A 24062-nucleotide genomic window follows, 5' to 3' on the forward strand; every position below is an offset into this window, starting at 1 on the left:
CTTTAAAGACTGATAAGTAGATTGCGGTGTGATGCGTTTGATACAGGAAGGGTCCAAGCACAAGAGAGGGGTGGATGCAACAAAGGTTACATGAGAGAGGTCAAGTTAAAGTCAAGTTAGTAGCAGGGCCAATGGTGTAAGGGTTACAAGGAGGGTTAGTTAGAAGTTAGAGTTACCAGAAAGGTTAGTAAAAAAAGGTTTGATATTAGGGTCGTAGAAAGGGTTAGTGGAAGGTTGGTGTTAGGATCACATAGAGGGTTAGTTGAAAAGTTGGTGTTAGAATTACAGGTGTAGATGGTGGAAGGGTAGTTTTAGGAGGGAAGAGTTGGTGGAAAGGTTGGTGGTAGGGTTTGAGAGAGGGTTAGGGAAAGTTAGGGAAATATTAGTGGAAGTTTGTTCTTAGGATTTCAGGACCAATTTGTGGAAGGTTGGTGTTAGGATTAAATGGGGAGGTAGTGAAAAGGTTGGGGTTAGAGCTACAGGAGGAGTTAGTTGAAGGTTGGTGTTAGGATTGCAAGAGGAGTTAGTGGAAAGGTTGGTGTTAGGATTACAGTGGGAGTTGGTGGAATAGTTTGTGTTAACATTGCATTGAGGGTTAGTGTTAAGGTTACAGGGAGGGTTAAGGTAGTGTTAGGGTTACAAGAAGGGTTGAGGTAGTGTTAGAGTTATAGGGAGGGTTAGCGGATGGGCTGGGTATAATGTTGGGGTTAGAGGAAGGCTTAGTAGAAGGGTTGTGGTTAGTGTTGGGGAGGGTTAGTGTTAGGGTGGGTTAGTAGAAGGGTGGTTAGTGTTAGGGAGGGTAAGTGGAAGGGTTGAGGTTATTATTATTATTATACAGGATTTATATAGCGCCAACAGTTTGTGCAGCTCTTTACAATGTAGGGACACACTACACCAACTGTACAATTTAAAACTAGAGGGTTCCTGTGAGCTTACAATCTAAGGGGGAGGGGCTGGTGAAACAAAAGGTAGGGAGGGTTAGTGGAAGGTTTGGGGATAGTGGAAGGTTTGTGGTTAGTGTTAGGGAGGGTAAGTGGAAGGGTTAGGGTTTGTGTTGGGGAGGGTTAGTGGAAGGGTTGGGGTTAGTGGAAGGGTTGGGGTTCGTGTTAGTGAAAGGGTTGGGGTTAATGTTGGGGAGGGTTAGTGGAAAGGTTGGGGTTAGTGTAAGGGTTGGGGTTAGTGTTATAAGGAGGGTTAAGGGAAGTGTTGGGGTGAATATTAGGGAGGGTTAGTGGAAGGGTTTGTGTTGGTGGAAGGGTAGGGGTTTGTGTTAGTGGAAGGGTTAGGGTTTGTGTTGGTGGAAGGGTAGGGGTTTGTGTTAGTGGAAGGGTAAGGCCCCATACACACGAGAGAATTTATCCGCGGATACGGTCCAGCGGACCGTTTCCACGGATAAATCCTCTCAAAGATTTCCGCAGATTTCTATGCGATGGAGTGTACACACCATCGAATTGAAATACGCGCGGAAATCCTCTGGCGATGACGTGTCGCGCCGTCGCCGCGATTATGACGCGGCGACGGGCGCGACGCTGTCATATAAGGAATTCCACGCATGCGTCAAATCATTACGACGCGTGCGGGGAATCCCTTTGGACGGATGGATCCGGTGAGTCTGTACAGACGAGCGGATCCATCCGTTGGAATGGATTCCAACAGATGGATTTGTTGTGCATGTCAGCAAATATCCGATCTGCTGGAATCCATCCCAGAGGAGATTTCTCCGCGGAAACAGATCCGCTGGCGTGTACACACCATAGGATCTATCCGCAGAAACCCATTTGCTGGGATTTATCTGCGGATGGATTCTATCGTGTGTACGGGTCCTTAGGGTTTGTGTTGGTGGAAGGGTTAGGGTTTGTGTTGGTGGAAGGGTTGGGGTTTGTGTTAGTGGAAGGGTTGGGGTTCGTGTTAGTGGGAGGGTTGGGGTTCATTTTAGCGGAAGGGTTGGAGTTCGTGTTAGTGGAAGGGTTGGGGTTAGTGGAAGCGTTGGGGTTCGTGTTAGTGGAAGCTTTGAGGTTCGTGTTAGTGGAAGCATTGGGGTTAGTGTAAGGGTTGGGGTCCGTACTAGTGTAAGGGTTGGGGTTAGTGTAAGGGTTGGGTTTCGTGTTAGTGGAAGGGTTGGGGTTCATGTTGGTGGAAGGGTTGGGGATAGTGTTCGGGAGTGTTGGTGGAAGGGTTGGGGTTCGTGTTGGTGGAAGGGTTGGGGTTCGTGTTGGTGGAAGGGTTGGGGTTAGTGTTAGTGGAAGGGTTCGTGAAAGGGTTGGGGTTCATGTTAGTGGAAGGGTTGGGGTTCATGTTAGTGGAAGGGTTGGGGTTAGTGGAAGGGTTTGGGTTTATGTTAGTGGAAGGGTTGGGGTTAGTGTTAGGGGGGGTTAGTATTAGGGAGGGTTAGTGAAAGGGTTAGGGTTCATGTTAGTGAAAGGTTTGGGGTTCATGTTAGTGAAAGGGCTGGGGTTAGTGTTAGGGAGGATTCGTGAAAGGGTTGGGGTTCGTGGAAGGGTTTGGGTTCATGTTAGTGGAAGCATTGGGGTTCATGTTAGTGCATGGGTTGGGGTTAGTGGAAGGGTTTGGGTTCATGTTAGTGGAAGCGTTGGGGTTCGTGTTAGTGGTAGGGTTGGGGTTAGTGTTAGGGAGGGTTAGTGAAAGGGTTGGGGTTTGTGTTAGTGGAAGGGTTGGGGTTTGTGTTAGTGGAAGGGTTGGGGTTGGTGGAAGGGTTGGGGTTCGTACTAGTGTAAGGGTTGGGGTTAGTCAAAGGGTTGGGTTTTGTGTTGGTGGAAGGGTTGGGGTTAGTGGTAGGGTTGGGGTTAGTGTTAGGGAGGGTTAGTGAAAGGGTTGGGGGTTCATGTTAGTGGCAGGGTTGGGGTTCATGTTAGTGGCAGGGCTGGGGTTCATGTTAGTGGAAGGGTTGGGGTTAGTGGAGAGATTTGTAGTAATATTACAGGAAGGGTTACTGTGGCGGAGACTGTAGACATGGAGTATGCTCTCTGTACTGGAATCTTAACTACCAGCACTTAGCTCCCAGCGCTGAAGACCTTTCGACTTTAAAAAAAAAGTCCATTACAGGGATCTATACACTGTATTTTTTTTAAATAAATCCAGATAACGTGACCGCACTTTTCCCTGGCGATCCTTAAAGCTCGGAAACCACAATATAGGCGTCCATTAAACTCCTCAGTCCTGCGTATGCCGCCGATATGAACTACTCTTGCTCCGGTAAAACAGTGTATTGTATACAGGACCCAGGAGTGCCTCGGTAATTGCACTATTTATGGACTGCATTGTACATTTCATTTGCTGGCGCTCCAGCCCTCTCTGCCGGTAGACTGCCGTTCCGCGCTGCACCGCTGACATCTAGTGGCTGACGGCGGCAGTGTGGGATTGATGCCAATCTTACTCACTTGTCCTTGTAATGTAATAATAAGATTCAACAATCCGCCTAATGCAGCTAATCTGTTACTGTGAGTCGGTGAGAGCAGCAGAGCTTGCACAGCACGCATCTCCTATAAACCGCTGTCTGGAAGGGGGAGCGTTTAACAGATTTTGTTTATACAGTCCAGAAGCCCTGCATTATGTGTCTGCTGTATTATGGATAGGCAGCGCAGACAATGAATGCAGGATCATGAACACAAAGCGCCGCACAATAAAGTCACCCTTGGAACGCACCCGGAAGATGCAACCTTTCTGCAAGTTGAACTTTTCATGACTGCGAACTTTTAAAGGGTCCGCTCAATCCAAACTAAACTTCAGAATGGAACTACGGGCTGGATTAAAAAGAAAAAAAATGACACAATGGCATTAAAACAGCAGTTTTTGTATTTTTACGTCCCCCCCCCCCCCCCCCCCACCCCGTTCCTCAGTTACATAGATGTATCACCTGGGATCCTGCCCGTAGATCTGGTATTTTCCTATTTCTTGTACCGGCCCAAGCTGGCCAACAAAGTTGCAAGACTTGGACCAAACCATAAAAGAATGCTGGGGTTTGCTTTCCCACAGTCATATTATTTTTTTTTTTATTTTCCGACCGTTGAAAAGAAAAAAAAATAAACTGTTGCTTTAACTGCTTAAAATAGGTTAGGTGAAGTTATTTCCTGTACCGGGCCAAGCTGGCCAACAAAGTTGCAAGGCTTGGACCGTCACCAAACCATAAAAGATTCCTGGCTAATCGGGTCTCAGGAGCTGCTTCCCGATTGTCCAGGAGGAGAATCAGGAAGACAGTAGCAAATATTAATTCACTATTGTGACACAAGAGGATGGGCTTGGGGCACAGTGCTTTGCGCCCCGAGCCCATCCTTTTTTTAAGCCAATTAGAGCCCTTGGCTTTAATCATGTGCTTCAAAAAAAAGAAAACCCCATTGGAATCCATGCGTCCGACGCCCTGCATGTAGATTAGGGGTTGGGTGCATGGATTAGCTCCCAGATGCTAACAGATTTGTGTGTGACTATCTTGGTTACTTAGGAGTACGGTCTGAATAATATGTCCGGGTTTCAGTCTGCTTCAAAACCCATACTGTCCAGGTGAATCCCGGGCAGGTGGCAACCCTAACTACAGTACATCTGAGGATTGGTCCACTTACATACCTTGAGATTGACTCTCCATCAATTTCCACCGATATGGAAAACAAGGTCGCCGCCCCCCCTCCCCCTATGGAAATGTTGCATTGGACCTCATTTACTTACACCGTTGGGCTTTACTGTGTTGTAACTCGCTCGGTCTCAAACCATAAAACTGCTAAAACATATGAGTCCAGGCCAGGGCAGTCTGTAAAATTCCAGATGGAAAAATAACGGTGGCAGCCGGAGGTTTGAGCTGAATTTATTATGAAGTGGAGGAAAGAATGCGGCTTTGTGCTTTGAGTGGCCGGAGCAAAGCTTTTCCCGAGCCGGGTCACATTCCTTCCAGGCAACAGATGGCGACGTATGAAGAGGATACAATAGAAACAAATTGTAACATAGTAACAGGTCAGAAAAAAGAACACCAGACATATACAATCATTAATGCGGGTATTAGGAAGATGGCGGGTTAGCTGGTCCAGGCGAACTCTGGAACCTGAGGAGTCACCAGACCAGAGAAGGTGTACCGAGCGGGGCTCAGGGCCAGGTGTCCTTGATCGAGGGGTTCAAACAGGCTTTGGGTGAGTTCCCCAACAACAACCGACTACAACACTACGCCCAACATGTCTCCAAATGTATCATTGGACTTCACCCAACACTTTCACTGCCAAAGCAGTTTCTTGCACTTGTTTAAAAAATAATCTTAGGCCTGAAGATTAGTTAAACCCCCTTAAACATTATACTAAAGCAGATCTTTTCATGCCCCCTAATTTTTTTACCCCCCCTTACCATATGGTGCATTATGCTCGCCCACCCAAGGATCCAGTGTTGTCCAGCTGATATCTTATCTTTTGCCACCGTTCTGTCCCCTGCCTCCATGTTGTTTGTGATGTCATCAAGAGGCCCAACGGGCACCGGCTCTTTTGGGTCAGCTGGCACACCCCTTCCTCCTATCTGAATGAATGGCTATGCCTCCAGAGATGTGTATATCTTAGGAGGCATGGCGAGCACTGTGCTCACCATTCGCCTAAGCAAAAAACCTACCAGAGGGGCAGGACCAGTGGCGGGTGGTGCTCAATTTTTTTGGAGGGGGGGGGGGGGGCGGCAAACAAATCTGGCCCCCCACAATCACTCACTTGCCCGTCCACTCGCCAGCCAGCCCCACACCTACCCCCATACAGGTCGGGACATCGGCGGCTTCCCCCCTGCAATCTCCTCCTGCGGTCACTTCTCCTCCTGGCCAATCAGGTCTTGGGTCTACCAGCCAATCAGGTCTTAAAAATCCTGGCCGATTGGGCTGGAGTCCAAAGACCCGATTGGGGGCGGGAGCCTGAAGACCCAATTGGCCAGAAGGAGAAGTGACCGCCGGGACTCGGGAGGAGATGCAGCGGGGAGATTGAGAGGAGAAGCAGGTAGATATTGGTGAATATTAATTCGCTAATGTCACACAAGTGGGTGGTGCAACTATATTAGCACACCGATTTATCAAGCTCAGATTATCGGCAAACATTTACATTGCATTTTAAAATTCATTATTTCTATAAAATTTCGGAAATTTGGAAATTCAGAAATTCGGAAATCCGAAATTCCAAAATTAAAAAAAAAATTGTCACTTTTATTCCTATTACAAGAAATGTAAACATCCCTTTGTATTAGAAAAAAGCATGACAGGTCCTCTTAAATGAGATCTGGGGTCAAAAAGACATCATATTTACACTAAAATGCAATAAAACGAACGCATACGTGAGCAACGCCCGCATATAAAAACGGTATGCAAACCACACATGTGAGGTATCGCCGACATCCTTAGAGCGAGAGCAATATTTCGAGCGCTAAACCCCCTCTGTAACGCAAAACATGCAACCTGTAGAATTTTATTTAAACGTCGCCTATGGATATTTTTAAGGGTAAAAGTTTGACATGGCCATTCCACGAGCGGGCGCAATTTTGAAGCGTGACATGTTGGGTATCAACTTACTCGGCGTAACATCATCTTTCACAATATCAAAAAAATAATTGGTCTAACTTTACTGTTGTCTTATTTTTTAATTCAAAAAGTGTACTTTTTCGCTAAAAAATTCGCTTGTAAGACCGCTGCGCAAATACAGTGTGAAAAAAAGTATGGCAACGACCGCCATTTTATTCTCCCAGGTGTTAGAAAAAAAAATGTTTGGGGGTTCTAAGTAATTTTCTTAGCAAAAAAAATGTTTTTAACTTGTAATCACCGAGTCTGAAAAATAGGCTTGGTCCTTTAGTGGTAAGCCGAGTTTTTCAGCAAAATTTTTTGCGCTGAAAATGCCCCTCCTCGGCTTATTCTTGAGTCACCTTTTTGCGCCTGATCTCCGGGACTTTGGGGACCCGTTACTGGATAGCTGTAGGTGCCCCTCTCTTCCTCTACAAGTGTGCAAAGTTTGTTGTCCGGGGGACCTACGGACGGGGAGCACCGATTTTTCAAAGCCCGGCACCCCTTCCATAGACTCCCATGTTAAACTGTAATTTCTCCTGTGAATTTGGGGACCCGGTACCGGCTAGTCGTAGGTCCCCTGGACCCGGAACTTGGCACACATGTAGCCCCATTTCTCCTCAAAGTTTGTTGTCTGGAGAACCAACGGCTGGGGATTACCGATTTTTCAATGCCGGGCACCCCTTATATAGACTCCCATGTTAAACATCAGTCTAGCCATGGGCACAGTGAGGCATGGGCACAGTGAGGCATGGGCACAGTGAGGCATGGGCACAGTGATGCTTGGACACAGCGAAGCATGCACATGGACACAGTGAGGCAAAATGAGGCACGGTGAGGCATGGGCACGGTGAGGCATGGACTCAGTGAGGCATTGGCAAAGTGAGGCATGGGCACAGTGAGGCATGGACACAGTGAGGCATGCAGATGGACACGCTAGGCTTATACTCGAGTCAATACGTTTTCCCATTTTTTTGTGGTTAAATTAGGTGCCTTGGCTTATATTCGGGTATATACGGTAATTAGCCAAAGTGATGGAAATTCCATCTTAGCCTGAAAAGGTGTCCCGATTATGAAGATTTCCCCTCTGTTCTGGTGATAACTGTACAGTCTTAGATTTCCCATCGCTTTCCTCCCAATGTGGAAGACCATAAAATGTGCAGTAAACACGTTTTGTTCTCCGGTTTCTCCTCCACAGCTGATCACCTGGGATCCGGCTCAGGAGGACGACGTCTCCGTGGTCATTGTGCGGCCCAGCTTCCAAGACGGCGCTCATGTGGGCTTCATCTCCGGCCTGAAGAAATTCCACAGCTATCTGACCTCAGTCCTGTGCTTCACCACCCCAGGAGATGGACCCCGCAGTCCTCCGCAGCTTGTCTGGACTCATGAAGATGGTATGGCTCTTGGGTTTGACCAATTTTGCCAATCAAAGCGCCTGTCACTAAATAAAATGGTGACCTTACAGTACTCATCATATGTTGCGTCTGCTTTGCTTTGCTTTTTTTTTTTTTACTTTTTAGACTTGGATTTTCCCCCCTCTGAATTAAAGAATTACACTGAACTACATCAATATATTAAGTGGCATTGAATGTATGAACCCCTCTTTGTGTGATTTCAGTGCCTGGCCCTGTGCGGAGTCTTGGATTTGATGACATTCTGGACACCTCCTTAAGAGTGACCTGGCAAGAGCCCGCTGAGAAGAATGGTCTCCTGGCAGGTAGGTCCCTAAAGACTGCTGAATATCGTAGAGGAGCCACCTTATCTACATGAACCCACAATCACCTTTGTGAATAAAAAAGATGTGTCATACCCTTGTCAGGTTTGTTTTGCAGTCCTGTGTTAGGAAGTTAGAATAAATCTACTTCCTTCGGCTTTGCTAACACTGAGCTGAGTGAGAAAGAACGCACAGAGTTGCGCCCGCTTCTCACTTTTTTGTACGCCTATTAGAGCAAAAGGCTCTAATCGGGTGCTTCCAAATAACACCCCCACCGCTATAATTCAGGTGCCCTGTGACTGAAAAGGATTCCGGAACCTAAATAGGGGGTGTCGGCAGCAATACAGGAATCTATCTATGGTGTTTAGAGAGTGACAGGAGAGATGGGGCGGCGCTCCTGCGCCCTTAAGGACGCACCTCCACTGTCCAGCAGTAGTTAGTCACATTCAGATGGACCTGTTCTGTAATGTTGAAGACATTCCATAGCTTCTGCAAACCACTTCTTCAGTTCCAATGAGTATGCGGAACGAACCCCAACTTTTATATATTTATATTTTTAAATCTGGATGCTGTTCTCTTGTGTTTTATAGGATAATACAGAAAATCGTCTTTTCCCTCTATAGCAGTGGTTCTCAACCTGGGGGTCGGGACCCCCTCGAGTGTCGAATCATGATTTGCCAGGGGTCACCGAATCCTGGGCTGTTTCTAAAGCCTGCACCGCTCTCCCAGCCTTTTCGCGGCCGCTCAGCTGGGCTGTTCATGAAGCCCGTGGCCGCCCACTCAGCCTCTTCGCAGCCGCCCATTCAGTTCATGGGATGGTTGGGGGGGGGGGGGGGGCAGAGACTAGAGGTCAGCTGTCTGGTGAGGGATGTGAAGTGGGAGGAGCTGGAGGAGACCCTATCTGCTGATTTCAGCATAGGTGTCACTGCTACAAGACAACACAAAGTCGGAGACACAGTGAGTAACACTACCTGTGATTATAGTTGCCATTAAAAGTCCCCACTACAGTTCTCAAATCTCCAGATGACCTTCATCAAGAGCACCTAAGTTGGCTGATCAGAACTCCCCCCAGCACTCATCCCATTCCCCCCCACCAAGGAGTAAGAGAAGGAATAAAAATAGAGAATACTAGAGGAAAAGAGGGGAAGAAACAAAGAAAAATAAAGATAAACAATAATAGAAAGAACAAGGATGGCGAAAGAGAGGGATGGGGGAAAAAAAACCTCCAAGAAATTAGCATAGAGAGAGAGATAAAAGGGAAAGAAAGAAGAACAAAGAAAGTGGTACATCCTAAAATGTACCATAAGGGGATTTAATATTGTACAAGTTGAAGGGACTGAGGGAGCGCTAAATGGCCATGGGTTAGGGGCACAAATTACTTATCTTGCCTTGGGTGCTGACAACCCACAATACGAAAATAAATTTTACTGTTAGGGGTCCCCACAACTTGGGACATTTTTCAAGGGGTCTCGGCACTAGAAGGATGAGAACCACTGCTCTATAGTTTTTAAACTTAAAGTCCAGCTGTCATGCTTATAAATCCCCCCCCCCCTCCTCGAAGAGCCATGTCATCGTTAATAAGTGCTGCCCTTTAAGTGGGCCTGTCATGCTTTTAGAAATTCATAAACTGTCTCTAAAAACCAGCGCTGGCCAATAAAACCGTAATTGAAAGAGTTCCTTTTTGCACCGGGCAGAGGCAATTAGACAAATGATATAAAGTTTTTAAGGCATCTCTGGAAATGTCAGGTCCACTTTACCTAAAGTTCATTCGGAGAATCCCTGAGCTCCGTGAGATATATTGATGTCTCTCTATATACGAGGTAACAATACCTGACGCTCGCCGCAATTCATTTTGCACAAATTGCTTTTTTTCCTTTTTGTCCCCAGGCCGAACCTGATTAGCATAACTGTGATTGGAATCTTATAACAAATACGGCAGATTAGGATCTTTCATCTAAAGTCCTCTGTTAACTGCTTCATTCTGGTTCAGATCATGTAAATTTGGCCATAGGCATTCTAGGGTGGCTGGTTGGCAGCGTATGTCAGTCGGCTAGATGTGACATAATCATTTATGCTTGGCTCACCCAATGATGACTGATTATGAGAAAAAGCATAGGCAAATATCTCGTGGTGCCACTTCTTATTATGAAGGAAAGAATAGAAGTTGGACACATTTTTTAAACCCCCAATCCCCACCGAACACTCGCACCTGAACAAAATCTATAACGCCGATCACATCCCTGATGAGAAGCCTTCAAAAGGTGTCCAATGACTAGTTCAACCAGTTAGAAAGGTTTAGTAGTAGAAAGAAGCTTGGTCAAAATGTGTGGACACCTGACCATCAACCCATGGGAATTAATATGGAATTGCCCCTCTCCGGCTTTCCACAAGCTTTTGGAGGGTGTCTCTGGGAAGTTGTGCCCATTTGTAAGGTCAGGTACTGACGATGGATGAGAAGATTCAATAGGGTTAAGGACAGGACTGTTAATGGAGCTTTGTGATCAGTCATGCTGGAATTTGAAGGGACCTTTCAAAAACTGTTGCCATAAGGCTGAAGACGCAGGGGAAGGCTAGAACCCCTGTGATCCAAAAGAACATTTGTGAGGTCTTGGATTGGAAGACCTGAATTGCAATCAGTGTTCCAATTCATCCCAAAGGTGTTCAGTACAGATGAGTTTAGGACACCAAACTAGTCCACTTATGTCTTTATGGTGCTGGTTCAAACTGGTCAACCCATGTCTTTATGGAACTGGTTTAAACTGGTCAACCTATGTTTTTATGGAACTGGTTCAAACTAGTCCATTTATGTCTTTATGGTGCCGGTTCAAACTGGTCAACCCATGTTTTTATGGAAGTGGTTCAAACTAGTCCATTTATGTCTTTATGGTGCTGGTTCAAAATGGTCAACCCATGTCTTTATGGAGCTGGTTCAAACTGGTCAACCCATGTCTTTATGGAGCTGGTCCAAACTTATTAACCTATGTCTTTATGGAGCTGGTTCAAACTTGGTCAACCCATGTTTTTACGGAACTGGTTCAAACTGGTCAACCCATGTTTTTATGGAGCTGGTTCAAACTGATCAACCCATGTCTTTATCGAGCTTGTTCAAACTGGTCAACCCATGTTTTTATGGAACTGGTTTAAACCAGTCAACCCATGTCTTTATGGAGCTAGCTTTCTACACAGGGGCACAGTGATGGTGGAACAGAAAATGTTCTACACCAAACTGTTACCACAAAGATAGTAGGGTAAGGGCACAATTGTCTACAGCAACTCTGTATGATGCAATAATAATAGAACCCTTCACTGGAGACACTTGAACTCCATCATTTGGAGAGGTGTCTACATACTTTAGGTAGGTCTGTTCCAATTCATCCCACAAGTGTTCAGTAGGGATGAGGTCAGAACACACAAGTTCCTGCACACCAAACTTAGTCCACTTATGTATTTATGGTGGTGGTTCAAACTAGGCAACCAATGTCTTTATGGGGCTGGTTCAAACTGGTCAACCCATGATTTTATGGAGCTGGTCCAAACTGATCAACCCATATCTTTATGGAACTGGTTCAAACTGGTCAACCCATGTTTTTATGGAGCTGGTCGAAACTGCTCAACCCATGTCTTTATGGTGCTGGTTCAAACTGGTCAACCCATATTTTTATGGAACTGGTTCAAACTGATCAACCTATGTCTTTATGGAGCTAGTTCAAACTGGTCAACCCATATTTTTATGAAACTGGTTCAAACTGATCAACCTATGTCTTTATGGAGCTAGTTCAAACTGGTCAACCCATGTTTTTATGGAGCTGGTCCAAACTGCTCAACCCATGTCTTTATGGTGCTGGTTCAAACTGGTCAACCCATATTTTTATGAAACTGGTTCAAACTGATCAACCTATGTCTTTATGGAGCTGGTCCAAACTGGTCAACCCATGTTTTTATGGAGCTAGCTTTGTACACAGGGGCACAGTGATGGTGGAACAGAAAAGGGTCTATACCAAACTGTTACCACAAAGATAGTAGGGCACAATTTTCTACGGCAACTCTGTATTATGCAATAATAATAGGACCCTTCACTGGAGACACTTGAACTCCATCATTTGGAGAGGTGTCTACGTACTTTAGGTAGGTCTGATGGATGTTCACACATTTTTGGCCTTATAGTTTACAGTATACAGTGACAAACCTGTGTTATAAGAATTTTATAGTTTCCCTTCTTCCTCTTTTGATGATTATTAATTAATTCAGTTGCAAGTTTGAAAGACCTTTCCTGAAATTGTCATGGTTCCGCCCCTGTACAGCCCAATTTTTCTAAAGGATCATGAAAAGCTGTATTTCTCTATTGTCCATTGAGAGACTCAGACTTTCTAATTATGAAGCCATGGGTTATGTTGCCACCTACAGGAGGAATGGATACTAGGCACAAAAAAACTGTAGGCTAGCCCTAGAGGCTATAGCACCTCACACAAAACCATGCTCTGTTTTGTTTAGTGTCCTTTGGAGGATGGAGATCTCCTCAGCCTTGCTGTGTTTGGGACTTTGTAAGATTTTCGTCAGGTCAAGTCTTGCTATTCATAACAGAAATGTCTGTGTTAGCAATGGATTCACACCCATTGGAAAGTGGCATGCGGGGGGAATGGTAATGTTGTTTTTTTGTTGTGTTTTTTTTTTAGGATACAAGATCTCCTGGGAGGAATTTAACCAGACCAACACCAGAGTGACGCATTACCTCCCCAACGTCACTCTGGAGTACCGCGTGACCGGCCTCACCTCTCTCACCACCTACACCATTCAGGTGGCCGGGATGACTTCCAAGGGCCAGGGGGCCGTGGCCTCATCCACCATCTCCTCCGGAGTGCCTCCAGGTCGGTATACCGAAGCAGGGCGCTTAAAAACGGTATCTAATATTTTGTATAGTTATGGGAATTAAAGCAACGCCTATCCCCCTGGTCGTCTTTATTGTATCTTTCCTCTTTATTACAGACACAAAGCAGCATCAGAAACACTACAGGGGACATATTTAAAGCTTCCACCTTGTGCCCTTTATTAAAGATGTGCAAATGTTGTGATTAAATACTTGCTTGCTAATTTTGAATCTGCACAGGCAAGCATTACATTAAGTTGAATGAATATGGAAGAGAGCTGTGTCCTCTTTGGACTCTAAGCATTTTGGTTATAATACAAATTGTCGCGCATTTGCATTTGCACTGCCTTTGCAAATAATCCCCATAATGTGTCCAATATGTTTCTTTCCTATGATCATCAGCTCCATCTAGTGGCCATAATGTGGTATTCCCCCCCCCCCCCCCCCCCCCAAAAAAAAAAAAAAACTCAATAGGAAAAATACTATAGTATGTAGTGAAGTTGATGTCCCTTGAGCTGCAAATCAAAACAGACCCACTATGGTGTAATGCAGGAGTCTCCAAACTTTCCAATCAAAGGGCCAGTTTACTGTCCTTCATAGTTTAGGAGGGCCGGACTGTGGCCAGGTCCTGACATCAGTGGGAAAAAACAATGCCCCATTGTTTATTTCAGTGAGAGTAATTGTGCGCCCATTGTTGATATCAAGGGGAGAAATTTTGCCCCATCATTGATGCATTGAGTTTCATTGATGCTGTCGGAGGACTTGTGCCCCTTTCATTGGTTTCAGTAAGGGGGGGGGGGGGATTATGCCCCAAAGTTGGTATAAGTGGATGAAAAAGTGCTCCAAGGGCCGGATAAAAGCAAGCAAAGGGCCGCATCTGGCCCTCGGGCCACAGTTTGGAGACCTCTGGTGTAATGTATGGCAACCTCAGCCCAAGCTCCAACCAGGTCATGCCACCAACATGTTTCGCTCCGCCCCTTGGAGCTTAATTATATTCCCCATGATTAAGCTTAGAGGGGTAGAGCGAACCACATTGGGGGCTTGGCCTGGTTGGAGCCCGGCCTGAGGTTGCCATACACTACACCAGGGATCTCCGAACTTTGACCCTCCAGCTGTTGCAGAAAACTACATGTCCCATGATGCAGTGGCAGCCCCGTTTATTAGGGTTGCCCGGGCGCCCTCCTCTCTATCACGCAACCCCCTATATGCATAATGGATGGTTTTGTGCATAAAAACGAATTTCAGGAGTAACTAAATAAATGTATTTTTCGGACGAAAACTAAATTCCGAAAAACAAAATATTTCAATGTGCACATGTCTAAAAATTATTACTTTTAAGTTACTGGCCAAAAACAAGCATGCCACAAGTGTGTCCGGAGCTCCTAATCTGCCTACTTGTTTTTTGATCAGTGACTCAATGAGTATTGAAGACAGGGGATCAGTATGGCAGCCAGGAAACTAGCATTTTTGTAGAGTGGTCGCCAGTACCAGCCTTCCCATGACAGGTTTCCTTTAGGCCTGTAGTAGTTCATTCATTCATGTGAGGACAGTTCAGCTTTGCTACAGAAATCCGGTCTGTCTGTATCAATTAAGACATTTGCCATGTTCTCTCTTCCGATAGAACTGCCCGGAGCGCCAACCAATGTCGCCATCAGTAACATCGGCCCTCGTTCTGTCACGATGCAGTTCCGGCCGGGGTATGACGGGAAGACCTCCATCTCTAGGTGGCAAGTAGAAGCCCAGGTGAGGGCAAAGGAACTCTATTTTGGCTATACCCAGACTCATGTACTAAAACTTGTATAGTGTCATTTAATTATTTTGTTGTATTGACACCAAGGGTGAGATGAAGGTGCCTGGTTTTTGTTCAGGGCAGGTTTGCAGTGGGGGGGGGGGGGGGGGGAACCCTGGGAGAGGTACCACAGCAAAATGTATTTTTCAAATACCATTTGGTGTGGATTATGCATTCCTTTTAATTAAAATAGCGGGGGGGGGGGTAGGAAGGGGGTGCGGTGCCCTGCCCCTGCCTGTGAAGTGGGGCCTCAATCTGTACGATGTGTACAACCTACTACAGCAGGGATATTCAATTAGCGGACCTACAGCTATTGCAAAACTACAAGTCCCATCATGCCTCTGCCTCTGGGGGTCATGCTTGTGGCTGTCAGTCTCGCTATGACTCATGGGACTTGTAGTTCCGCAACAGCTGGAGGTCCGCTAATTGCATAACCCTGTACTACAGCAACTCTGACATTTATTAAGAAAAAAATCTATGCCAGACTCCTATCCCACATGAGGGGCTGGTATAGAAGTTAATGGGGGACCCCCACATGAAAAAAATAACGGTACCTGGTTCCCACCAAAAACACATGTCAGACTCTTATTCTAGATATTGGCCTGGTATATATGTTCATGGAGATCCCACAAAAAGAGAATGGAATGAGGTTCTTCCTAAAATGTATTTGACAATTATCCTGGATTAGGGACTGGTATGGGTTTTAGGAGAAACCCCACATGGGGGAAAAAAAAAAACATGAGATATGTTCAGTGGGAAGAATAGTGCCCAATCATTGGTATTATTGAAAGGAATAGTACCCTAATTATTAGTGTCAGTAAGAGGAATAATGCCCAATCATTGGTATCAGTGGGAGAAGTAATGTCCCATCATTGGTGTCAGTGGGAGGAATAGTATCTCATCATTGGTGTCAGTGGGAGGAATAGTGTCCCATCATTGGTATCAGTGGGAGGAATAGTGTCCCATTATTGGTATCAGTGGGAGGAATAGTGTCCCATCATTGGTGTCAGTGGGAGGAATAGTGTCCCATCATTGGTATCAGTGGGAGGAATAGTGTCCCATCATTGGTGTCAGTGGGAGGAATAGTGTCCCATCATTGGTGTCAGTGGGGGGAATAGTGTCCCATCATTGGTGTCAGTGGGAGGAATAGTGTCCCATCATTGGTGTCAGTGGGGGGAATAGTGCCCCATCGTTGGTGTCAGTGGGAGGAATAGTGCCCCATCATTGTTGTCAATTGGAGGAATAATGCCCCAGTGTAGGTCTCAGTGTGAGGGGTAGAAGCCCACCATTGGGATCAGGGGGAGGAATACTACCTCTACGTTCATGTCAATGGGAAGAATTGTGTCCCATAATATGTATTAGCGGGAGGAACAGAGGCCCAAGGACCGGTTAGAGACAAGCAAAGGGACGCATTTGGTCTGCAGACTGCAGTTTGGGGATTGCGTGTTTAGAGAAATATTTCTTCCATAGAAATAATGTAGTATATAAAATTAGACCCAATGCCAGTCTGTGGGATTTCTCTATCTGAGTATCTCTGTGCTCCTTTCTATAGGTTGGTACACAAGGGGAATCTGAAGACTGGGTCCTCATACATCAGCTAGCCAATGAACCCAATGCCCGGTCTATGGTGGTCCCGGGGCTAAGCCCATACACTTTTTACAGGTGGGTGAACTTCTTCTTATTGACACAAAAACACAAATTTCTAATTATGATTTTGGTGGGCCTTTCTAACGTAATTCTTCTATAATTCAGTTTTCGAATGAGACAGGTGAATATTGTGGGCTCCAGTCCTCCCAGTCTACCCTCCAGGAGAATACAGACCCTTCAGGCCCCTCCTGATATGTTCCCAGCAAATGTGACCCTCCGCACAGCCAGTCAGACCAGCCTGTGGGTGCGCTGGGTGGTAAGTAGCTTTTTTTTTGTCTTACGAGCGTGAAGGTTTGTGTATGCGGTACAGGGAGGGTTAGTATTGGGGATACAGGAAAGGTTAGTATTGGGGTTACAGGAAAAGTTAGTATTGGGGTTACAGGAAAGGTTGGTATTGGGGGTTAACAAGATTCGTGTGAGGTTAGTATTGGGGTTAGAGGGAGGGGTAGTGTTGGGGTTGCAGGATGGGTTAATGTTGCGGTTAGTGGAAGAGAATTGTCAGAGGTGCATGGAAGGTTAGTGTTACTGGGAGTGTTAGTTTTGGGGTTAATGTGAGAGCAGTGTCAGGGCTATAGGTAGAGTTAGGTTTACAGGGAGGGTTAGTAATAGAGTTGCAGGGAAGATTAGTTTTGGGGTTAATGGGAGAGAATTGTCAGAGTTACAGGGAAGGTTAGTGTTAAGGTTACAGGGTGGGCTAATGAGAGGGAAATGTCAGGGTTACAGGGTGGGTTGGGATTATGGGGAAGGGTAGTGTTTGGGTAACAGAGAGTGGTAGTGTTGGGAGATGTGTAGTGTTGGGGTCACAGGGAGAGGTCGTGTTGGTGTTAGGTACGGTGGGTTAGGATTATGGGGAGGGGTATTGTTGTTTCAGGGAGGGTTACTGTTGGGTTTATTGGGAGAGAATTGTCATAGTTACAGGGAAGGTTAGTTTTGAGGTTACAGGGAGCATTAGGGTTACAGAGTGGGTTGGGTTTATGGGAAGGGGTAGTGTTGGGGGTCACAGGGTGAGGGGTAGTGTAGGGGTTACAGGGTGGGTAATGTTGGGGTTAATGGGAGAGAATTGTCAGTTACAGGGAAGGTTAGTGTTGATGGGAGAGAATTGTCAGAGTTACAGGGAAGGTAAGTGTTGAGGTTACAGGGAGCCTAAGGGTTACAGGGTGGGTTAGGATTATGGGGAGGGGTAATGCTGGGGTTACAGGGAGAGGGGTAGTAGTGTTGTTGCAGGGAGGGTTAATGTTGGGTTTATTGGGAGAGAATTTTCATAGTTACAGGGAAGGTTGGAGTTGAGGTTGCAGGGAGCGTTAGGGTTACAGAGTGGGTTGGGTTTATGGGGAGTGGTAGTGTTGGGGGGTCACAGGGAGAGAGAGAGGGGTAGTGTTGGGGTTACAAGGTGAGTTAATGGGAGAGAATGGTCAAAGTTATAGGGAAGGTTAGTGTTGAGGTTACAGGGAGTGTAAGAGTTACAGGGTGGGTTAGGTTTATGGGGAGGGGTAGTGTTGGGGGGTCACAGGGAGAAAGGTAGTGTTGGGGTTACAGGGAGGGTAATGTTGGGTTTATTGGGAGAGAATTTTCATAGTTACAGGGAAGGTTGGAGTTGAGGTTGCAGGGAGCGTTAGGGTTACAGAGAGGGTTGGGTTTATGGGGAGGGGTAGTGTTGGGGGGTCACAGGGAGAGGGAGAGGGGTAGTGTTGGGGTTACAGGGTGGGTTAATGGGAGAGAATGGTCCAAGTTACAGGGAAGGTTAGTGTTGGGGTTACAGGTGGGTTAATGGGAGGTAAATGCTAGGGTTACGGGTGGGTTAGTGTTGGGATTTCAGGAAGGGTTAGTCTTGGAGTTATAGGGTAGGTTACTGTTGGGAGGTAATGTAAGGGTGAGTATTACGGTTAGGGTAAAAGGAAGGGTTAATGTCAGGGTTACCAGGGAGGTTAGTGCCAGGATTACAGGGTGGGTTAGTATTAGAGTTAAGGGGGGAGTAAATGTTAGGTTTCAGGAAGGATTAGTGTTAAGGTTACAGGGTCCCATTCTCCTTTGCTATGAATTATGGAGAATGACGGAGAAATATGAAGAATACCCCAAGGTGGAGATGAACACAAAGTATGGTATCACAGACGGAAGCCATGGCATGGAGGTCTCAGTTCTGGGGCCCTTATATTATATTTGAGGTCCACACATAGCTCATCCCACAGAAAGCACCAAGAAATAAATCACTTTTAGACAAACCCCTCTTGTTCTCTGAGATTCTTCTTCTCCGTCTTTTTCTCTCTGTATCTCTTTGCTGAATGAATGATCAGAAACCCCCCCAATGACGCGTCTCACATTTTCTGCAGCCATTACTGGAGACGGCGTACAACGGGAACCCGGAATCTGTGGGCTACAAGATCCGCTACATGAGGTCCGATGGGAAAGGAGAGTCGTTAACGCATGTGATTCATGACCGGGTAGAGCGGGAGTACACCATCGAGAACCTGGAAGAATGGACGGAATACTCCATACAAGTTGTAGCGTTTAACTCCATTGGGACGGGACCCTGGTGCCCCGCTGTGGTTGCCCGGACCAGGGAGTCAGGTAACGCGGCAATCAGTTTTTTTGTATTCTTTGAATTATTCTTCTACCAATATATAATAGTTGGTTGTGTGTTACTAAAAGATTTTCTATGGCCTACAGCTAGGATCAGTGATCTGTCCCTGGGCACAGATTGAGGGATCAGCAGAGGCTACTTGTGGTCTCTGCTTCCACCTGATGTAAGGGGGGATTCTGATATGAGGAAGGACTGTAAAATAAAGGGGACTTTGATGTAAAGGGGGGCTTTGATGGGGACCCTAATGTAGGGGGGACCTAGATATAAGGAGGGACTCTTAAGTAAAGAGGACTTTGATGTAAAGGGGGAGTTTGATGGCACCCTAATGTAAGGGGGACTCTGATGGGGACCCTGATGTAAGAGGGACTATGATGTAAAGGGGGACTTTGATGGGGACCTTGATGTTAGGGGGACTTTGATGGGCACCCTGATATAAGGAGGGACTCTAAAGTAAGGGGAGTCTGATGAAGACACTAATGTAAGGGGTACTCTTTTGTAAAGGGGGACCTTGATGTATGGGGGACTTTGATGGGCATCCTGATAGAAGTAGGGACTCTAAAGTAAAGAGAACTTTGATGTAAAGGGGGAGTTTGATGGGACTTTGATGTGCGCCCTAATGTAAGGGGGACTTTGATGGGGGACCCTGATATAAGGAGGGACTCCAAAGTAAGGGGCGTTTGATGGGGACCCTAATGTAGGGAGGACTCTGATGTAAAAAGGGGACTTTAATGGGGACCTTGATGTAACAGGGACTTTGATGGGCATCCTGATATAAGGAGGGACTCTAAAGTAAGTGGAGTTTGATGGGAACCCTAATGTAAGGGGGACTTTATTGGGGACCTTTAAGTAAGGGGGACTTTGATGGGCATCCTGATATAAGGAGGGACGGTAAATTAAGGGAGACTTTGATGTAAATAGGAAGTTTGATGGGGACCTTGATTTAAGGTGGGGACCCTAATGTAAAAGGATACTCTGAATTAAGGGAGCTTGATGAGGACCCTGATGTAATGGGATACTCTGATGTAAGGCGAGACTTTGATGGGGACCCTGATGCAAGGAGAGACTCTAAAGTAGGGGGGACTTTGATGTAAAGATGGAGTTTGATGGGGAACTTTGCTGCGAACCTTAATGTAAAGGGATACTCTGACGTAAGGCAAGACTTTGATGGGGACACTGATGTAAGAAGGGACTTTGATGTAAAGGGGGAGTTTAGGGTCTCTATCAAAGTAAGGGAACTCTGATGTAAGGGGGGGGGACGGGACTCATTCATTTAGAAAAGTGATTTTCGTTTTCAGCCTGTGGATATTTGTAATATCTGATGTGGCCCTTGTACTGAAACCTTTGGGGTCCCCTGCTCTGACTCCACGTACAAGGGGGCAGACCACACACAAGGTGGGGCAAAGCTGACCCCGGACCTTCTCCACCATCTCAGTGTAACCGACTTGTGTGTTTTGAGGCTCAGCCATCAGAACAATGATATTATTATTATATGGTGTTGGCCCCCCTGTATGCCCCTTATGTATGAAAAGCTGCAGAAATAGATACTGTATTTAAAAAAAATAGATTATAATATTTAGGACACATTGGACCATCGGATTGGTTGGCAACCACAAATTTGGGCCCCCAAGAGGAATTTTTTATTTTTTTTTATTTCTAGCCACGCCTTCAGTAAAATTGTCCAGTAACCATCTCTCATTGGTCCATTAGAAAGCATGTAATAATCTGAGTCGTGCAGACGCCTGCCATGTTGAGAAAATAGTGCCCCCTTTGCCCCGATCCTGCGACAAGGGAGAAGGAAACAATGTAGCAAACGTTTATAAACAGCACATTATATACTAAACCTAGTACAGCTCCCATAACACACCAACTGATTCTCTTCCAGTTCCCTCCTTCGGACCCAGCAATGTCTCCGCCCTGGCCACGACGTCGAGCAGCATATTGGTGCGCTGGAGCGAGATCGCCGAATCCGAGAGGAACGGCCTCATTCTGGGGTATAAGGTGAGCGGCGTTGTGACCGTCTGTGAAGAGTTAAAGTGTAAATCCTGATAATGAACTTCTCTTGTTTGCTCCCTTTGGCTCTGCTAACCTTGTGACAACCACGTCACTGGACTTGTGCAATTAGTTTTGTTCCGAATAATTTTTTTTAATGAATTTTGACAAATTCGTTGATCGGAAACATCCAAATTAACGAAAACCTATTTAAATAATTTTTCCTGAAAATTTGAAAATCCGAAAATCTGAACCAATAACTATTACATTATAGGTATTGGAATTGCCTTTCAAATTTGGCTGTTAGTAAGAGCCCTTTCACACTGGTGCGTTTTTTCCGCGTTTTCGCGGTAAAAATAGCGCTCATAAAACGCTCCCCATGGATCTCAATGGACCCTTTCACACTGAGGCGTTGCGCTGGAGGAGCGTTGAGAAAAGTCCTGCAAGCAGCATCTTTGGAGCAGCTTTTGAACGCTGAAAAAAATGCTCCAAAAATGCCCCTCTCCATTGAAATAAATTGAAAACTCTGTAAAAACGCGGTAAAATAGCGCTATAGGCATTTTCAGTGTGAAAGGGCTCTAAATGTAACAAATACAAATTTATCCAAATTTATCCGATATAACGAATACCGTATCTAAACAATTGGAGTGGAATTATTTGATAAAAAGTTTATTGTTATTATTTATTATTATTAATTTGTTACGTTCCATTCGCTTGGATACGGCGTTCGTTATTTCCGATAATTCATAACTTTGGATAAATTCGTATTTGTTACATTCACGTTCCGAATTTGTTTTTTGACAAATTTGTTGATTTGGAAACATTTAAATTAACGAAAACCCGTTAAAAGAATTTTTCCGAAAATTAGAAAATCCGAAAATCAGAACCATTAATTAACTAATAAATTATAGGTATTGGAATTTCCTTTCAAATTTGGCTGTTGGTGAACGTAACAAATACGAATTTATCCGAAGTTACGCATTATCCGAAATAACGAGTGGCGCATCTCAACAATTGGAATGAAACAAATTAATAATAATAAACAGTTTTTATTATTGTTATTATAAATTCATTCCGTTCCATTTGTTTAGATGCAGCATTTATTATTTTGGATAATTCGTTACTTTGGATGAATTCGTTACGTTCACCAACAGCCAAATTTGAAAGGAAATTCCAATACCTATAATTTAATAGTGAAGTTATTATTAGTTAATTATTAACTGTTATATTGTAGATATTGGAATTTCCTTTTAAAATTTGGCCGTTAGTGACTGTAATGAATACGAATTTATCTGAAGTTGCGCATTATCCAAAATAACGAGTGCAGCATCTAAACCGATGGAACGAAACAAATTAATAATAATAAATAACAATAATAATAATAAATAATAATGAAAAAGTTTTTATTATTAATTCATTCCGTTACATTTGTTTAGGTTGCGGCATTTGTTATTTCGGATAATTCGTAACTTCGGATAGATTTGTATTCATTACGTTCACTAACCGCCAAATTTGAAAGAAAATTCCAATACCTATAATTTAATTGTGAAGTTATTATTAGTTGGTTATTATTAACTATTAAATTATAGGTATTGGAATTTCCTTTCAAATTTGGCTGTTAGTATCGAATACCAATTTATCCAAAGTTACAAATTCTCCGAAATAACAAATGCTGCATCTAAACAAATGGAACGGAATGAATTAATAATAAATAACAATAATAAGAGAAAAAAATAACTTATTATTATTATTAATTCCGTTCCATTTGTTTAGATGCGGCATTAGTTATTTCGGATAATTTGTAACTTTGGATAAATTCGCATTTGTTACATTCTAACAGCCAAATTTGAAAAGAAATGCCAATAGTTAAAGAGGAGTTCCACCCAAAAATGGAACTTCCTCTTAACCCACTCCTCTCCCCCTTACATGCCACATTTGGCATGTAATTTTTTTGGGGGGGGGGAGTGGGGGCTTCAGGAGAAGGGGACTTCCTGTCCCACTTCCTCCTTCCGCCGAGGGTCTGGAAAGGCGATACGTCATATCGCCTTTTGGCAGCCCCTCCCTGTATACGATCGCCTGGGACACGTGACAGGTCCCAGGCGATCGCCTGTCCAATCAAGCAGCGCAGCGCCGCGCGCGCATGCGCAGTGGGTGCCCGGCCGTGAAGCCGAAATCTGTCACGGCCGGGTTGCCCACAGTGACAATGAAGACGCCGGCCGGGGAGGGGGGGAGAGGAGCGGACCCCCGGCCGGCGCGTCGCTGGAACGCAGGAGCAGGTAAGTGTCAGTTTATTAAAAGCCAGCAGATACACTTTTTTCAGCTGCTGACTTTTAATAAACTTAAAAAATGGGTGGAAAACCCCTTTAAGTTATTATTAGTTTAGTTATTATTAACTATTACTATTCCTTTACAGGTATTGGAATTTCCTTTCAAATTAGGCTGTTAGTTAACGTAATGAATCTGAATTTATCCAAAGTTAGGAATTATCAGAAATAACGAATGCCGTATCTAAACAAATGAAATGTAACAAATTATTAATAATAATTAACGTATTATTTTATTAATAATTCCGTTCCATTTGTTTAGATACGGCATTCGTTATTTCTGATAATTCCTAACTTCGGATTCATTATGTTAACTAACAGCCAAATTTGAAAGGAAATTCCAATACCTATAATTTACTAGTTAGTAATAGTTAAGAAGTTGTTAGTTATTTCAGATTTTCAAATTTTCGGATTTTCAAATCATGAATTTTCCAATTTTTACGAATTTTCGGAACAGTTTGTTAATTGGGTTTTTCATTAATTTGGATATTTCCGAATTAACGAATTTGTCTAAATTAGTTAAAAAAAACGAATTTGGGACGAAACAAATTGCACATGTCTACTGATAAGGAACTTCTCTTGTTTGCCGCCTTTGGCTCTGCACCCAACCACACCATAATGCACAGGATCTATTCTTTTCATG

At 44.7% G+C, this 24062-nt stretch overlaps 1 protein-coding gene across 2 annotated transcripts in view; it reads left to right on the top strand.

The window, feature by feature from the left end:
- The window catches only part of SDK2 (sidekick cell adhesion molecule 2), a 582140-nt gene that overhangs the window by 504271 nt on the left and 53807 nt on the right, over positions 1 to 24062 (top strand). For both annotated transcript variants that reach the window (XM_040330991.1, XM_040330992.1), the window contains exons 19-26: positions 7713 to 7908; positions 8133 to 8231; positions 12902 to 13093; positions 14714 to 14835; positions 16434 to 16543; positions 16634 to 16784; positions 18856 to 19093; positions 20989 to 21104. In XM_040330991.1, the coding sequence (XP_040186925.1) occupies positions 7713 to 7908; positions 8133 to 8231; positions 12902 to 13093; positions 14714 to 14835; positions 16434 to 16543; positions 16634 to 16784; positions 18856 to 19093; positions 20989 to 21104 (1224 nt within the window). The remainder of the gene's footprint in view (positions 1 to 7712; positions 7909 to 8132; positions 8232 to 12901; positions 13094 to 14713; positions 14836 to 16433; positions 16544 to 16633; positions 16785 to 18855; positions 19094 to 20988; positions 21105 to 24062) is intronic.

The sequence above is a fragment of the Rana temporaria genome, chromosome 12 (assembly GCF_905171775.1).
Source record: "Rana temporaria chromosome 12, aRanTem1.1, whole genome shotgun sequence".
Classification (NCBI taxonomy): domain Eukaryota; kingdom Metazoa; phylum Chordata; class Amphibia; order Anura; family Ranidae; genus Rana; species Rana temporaria.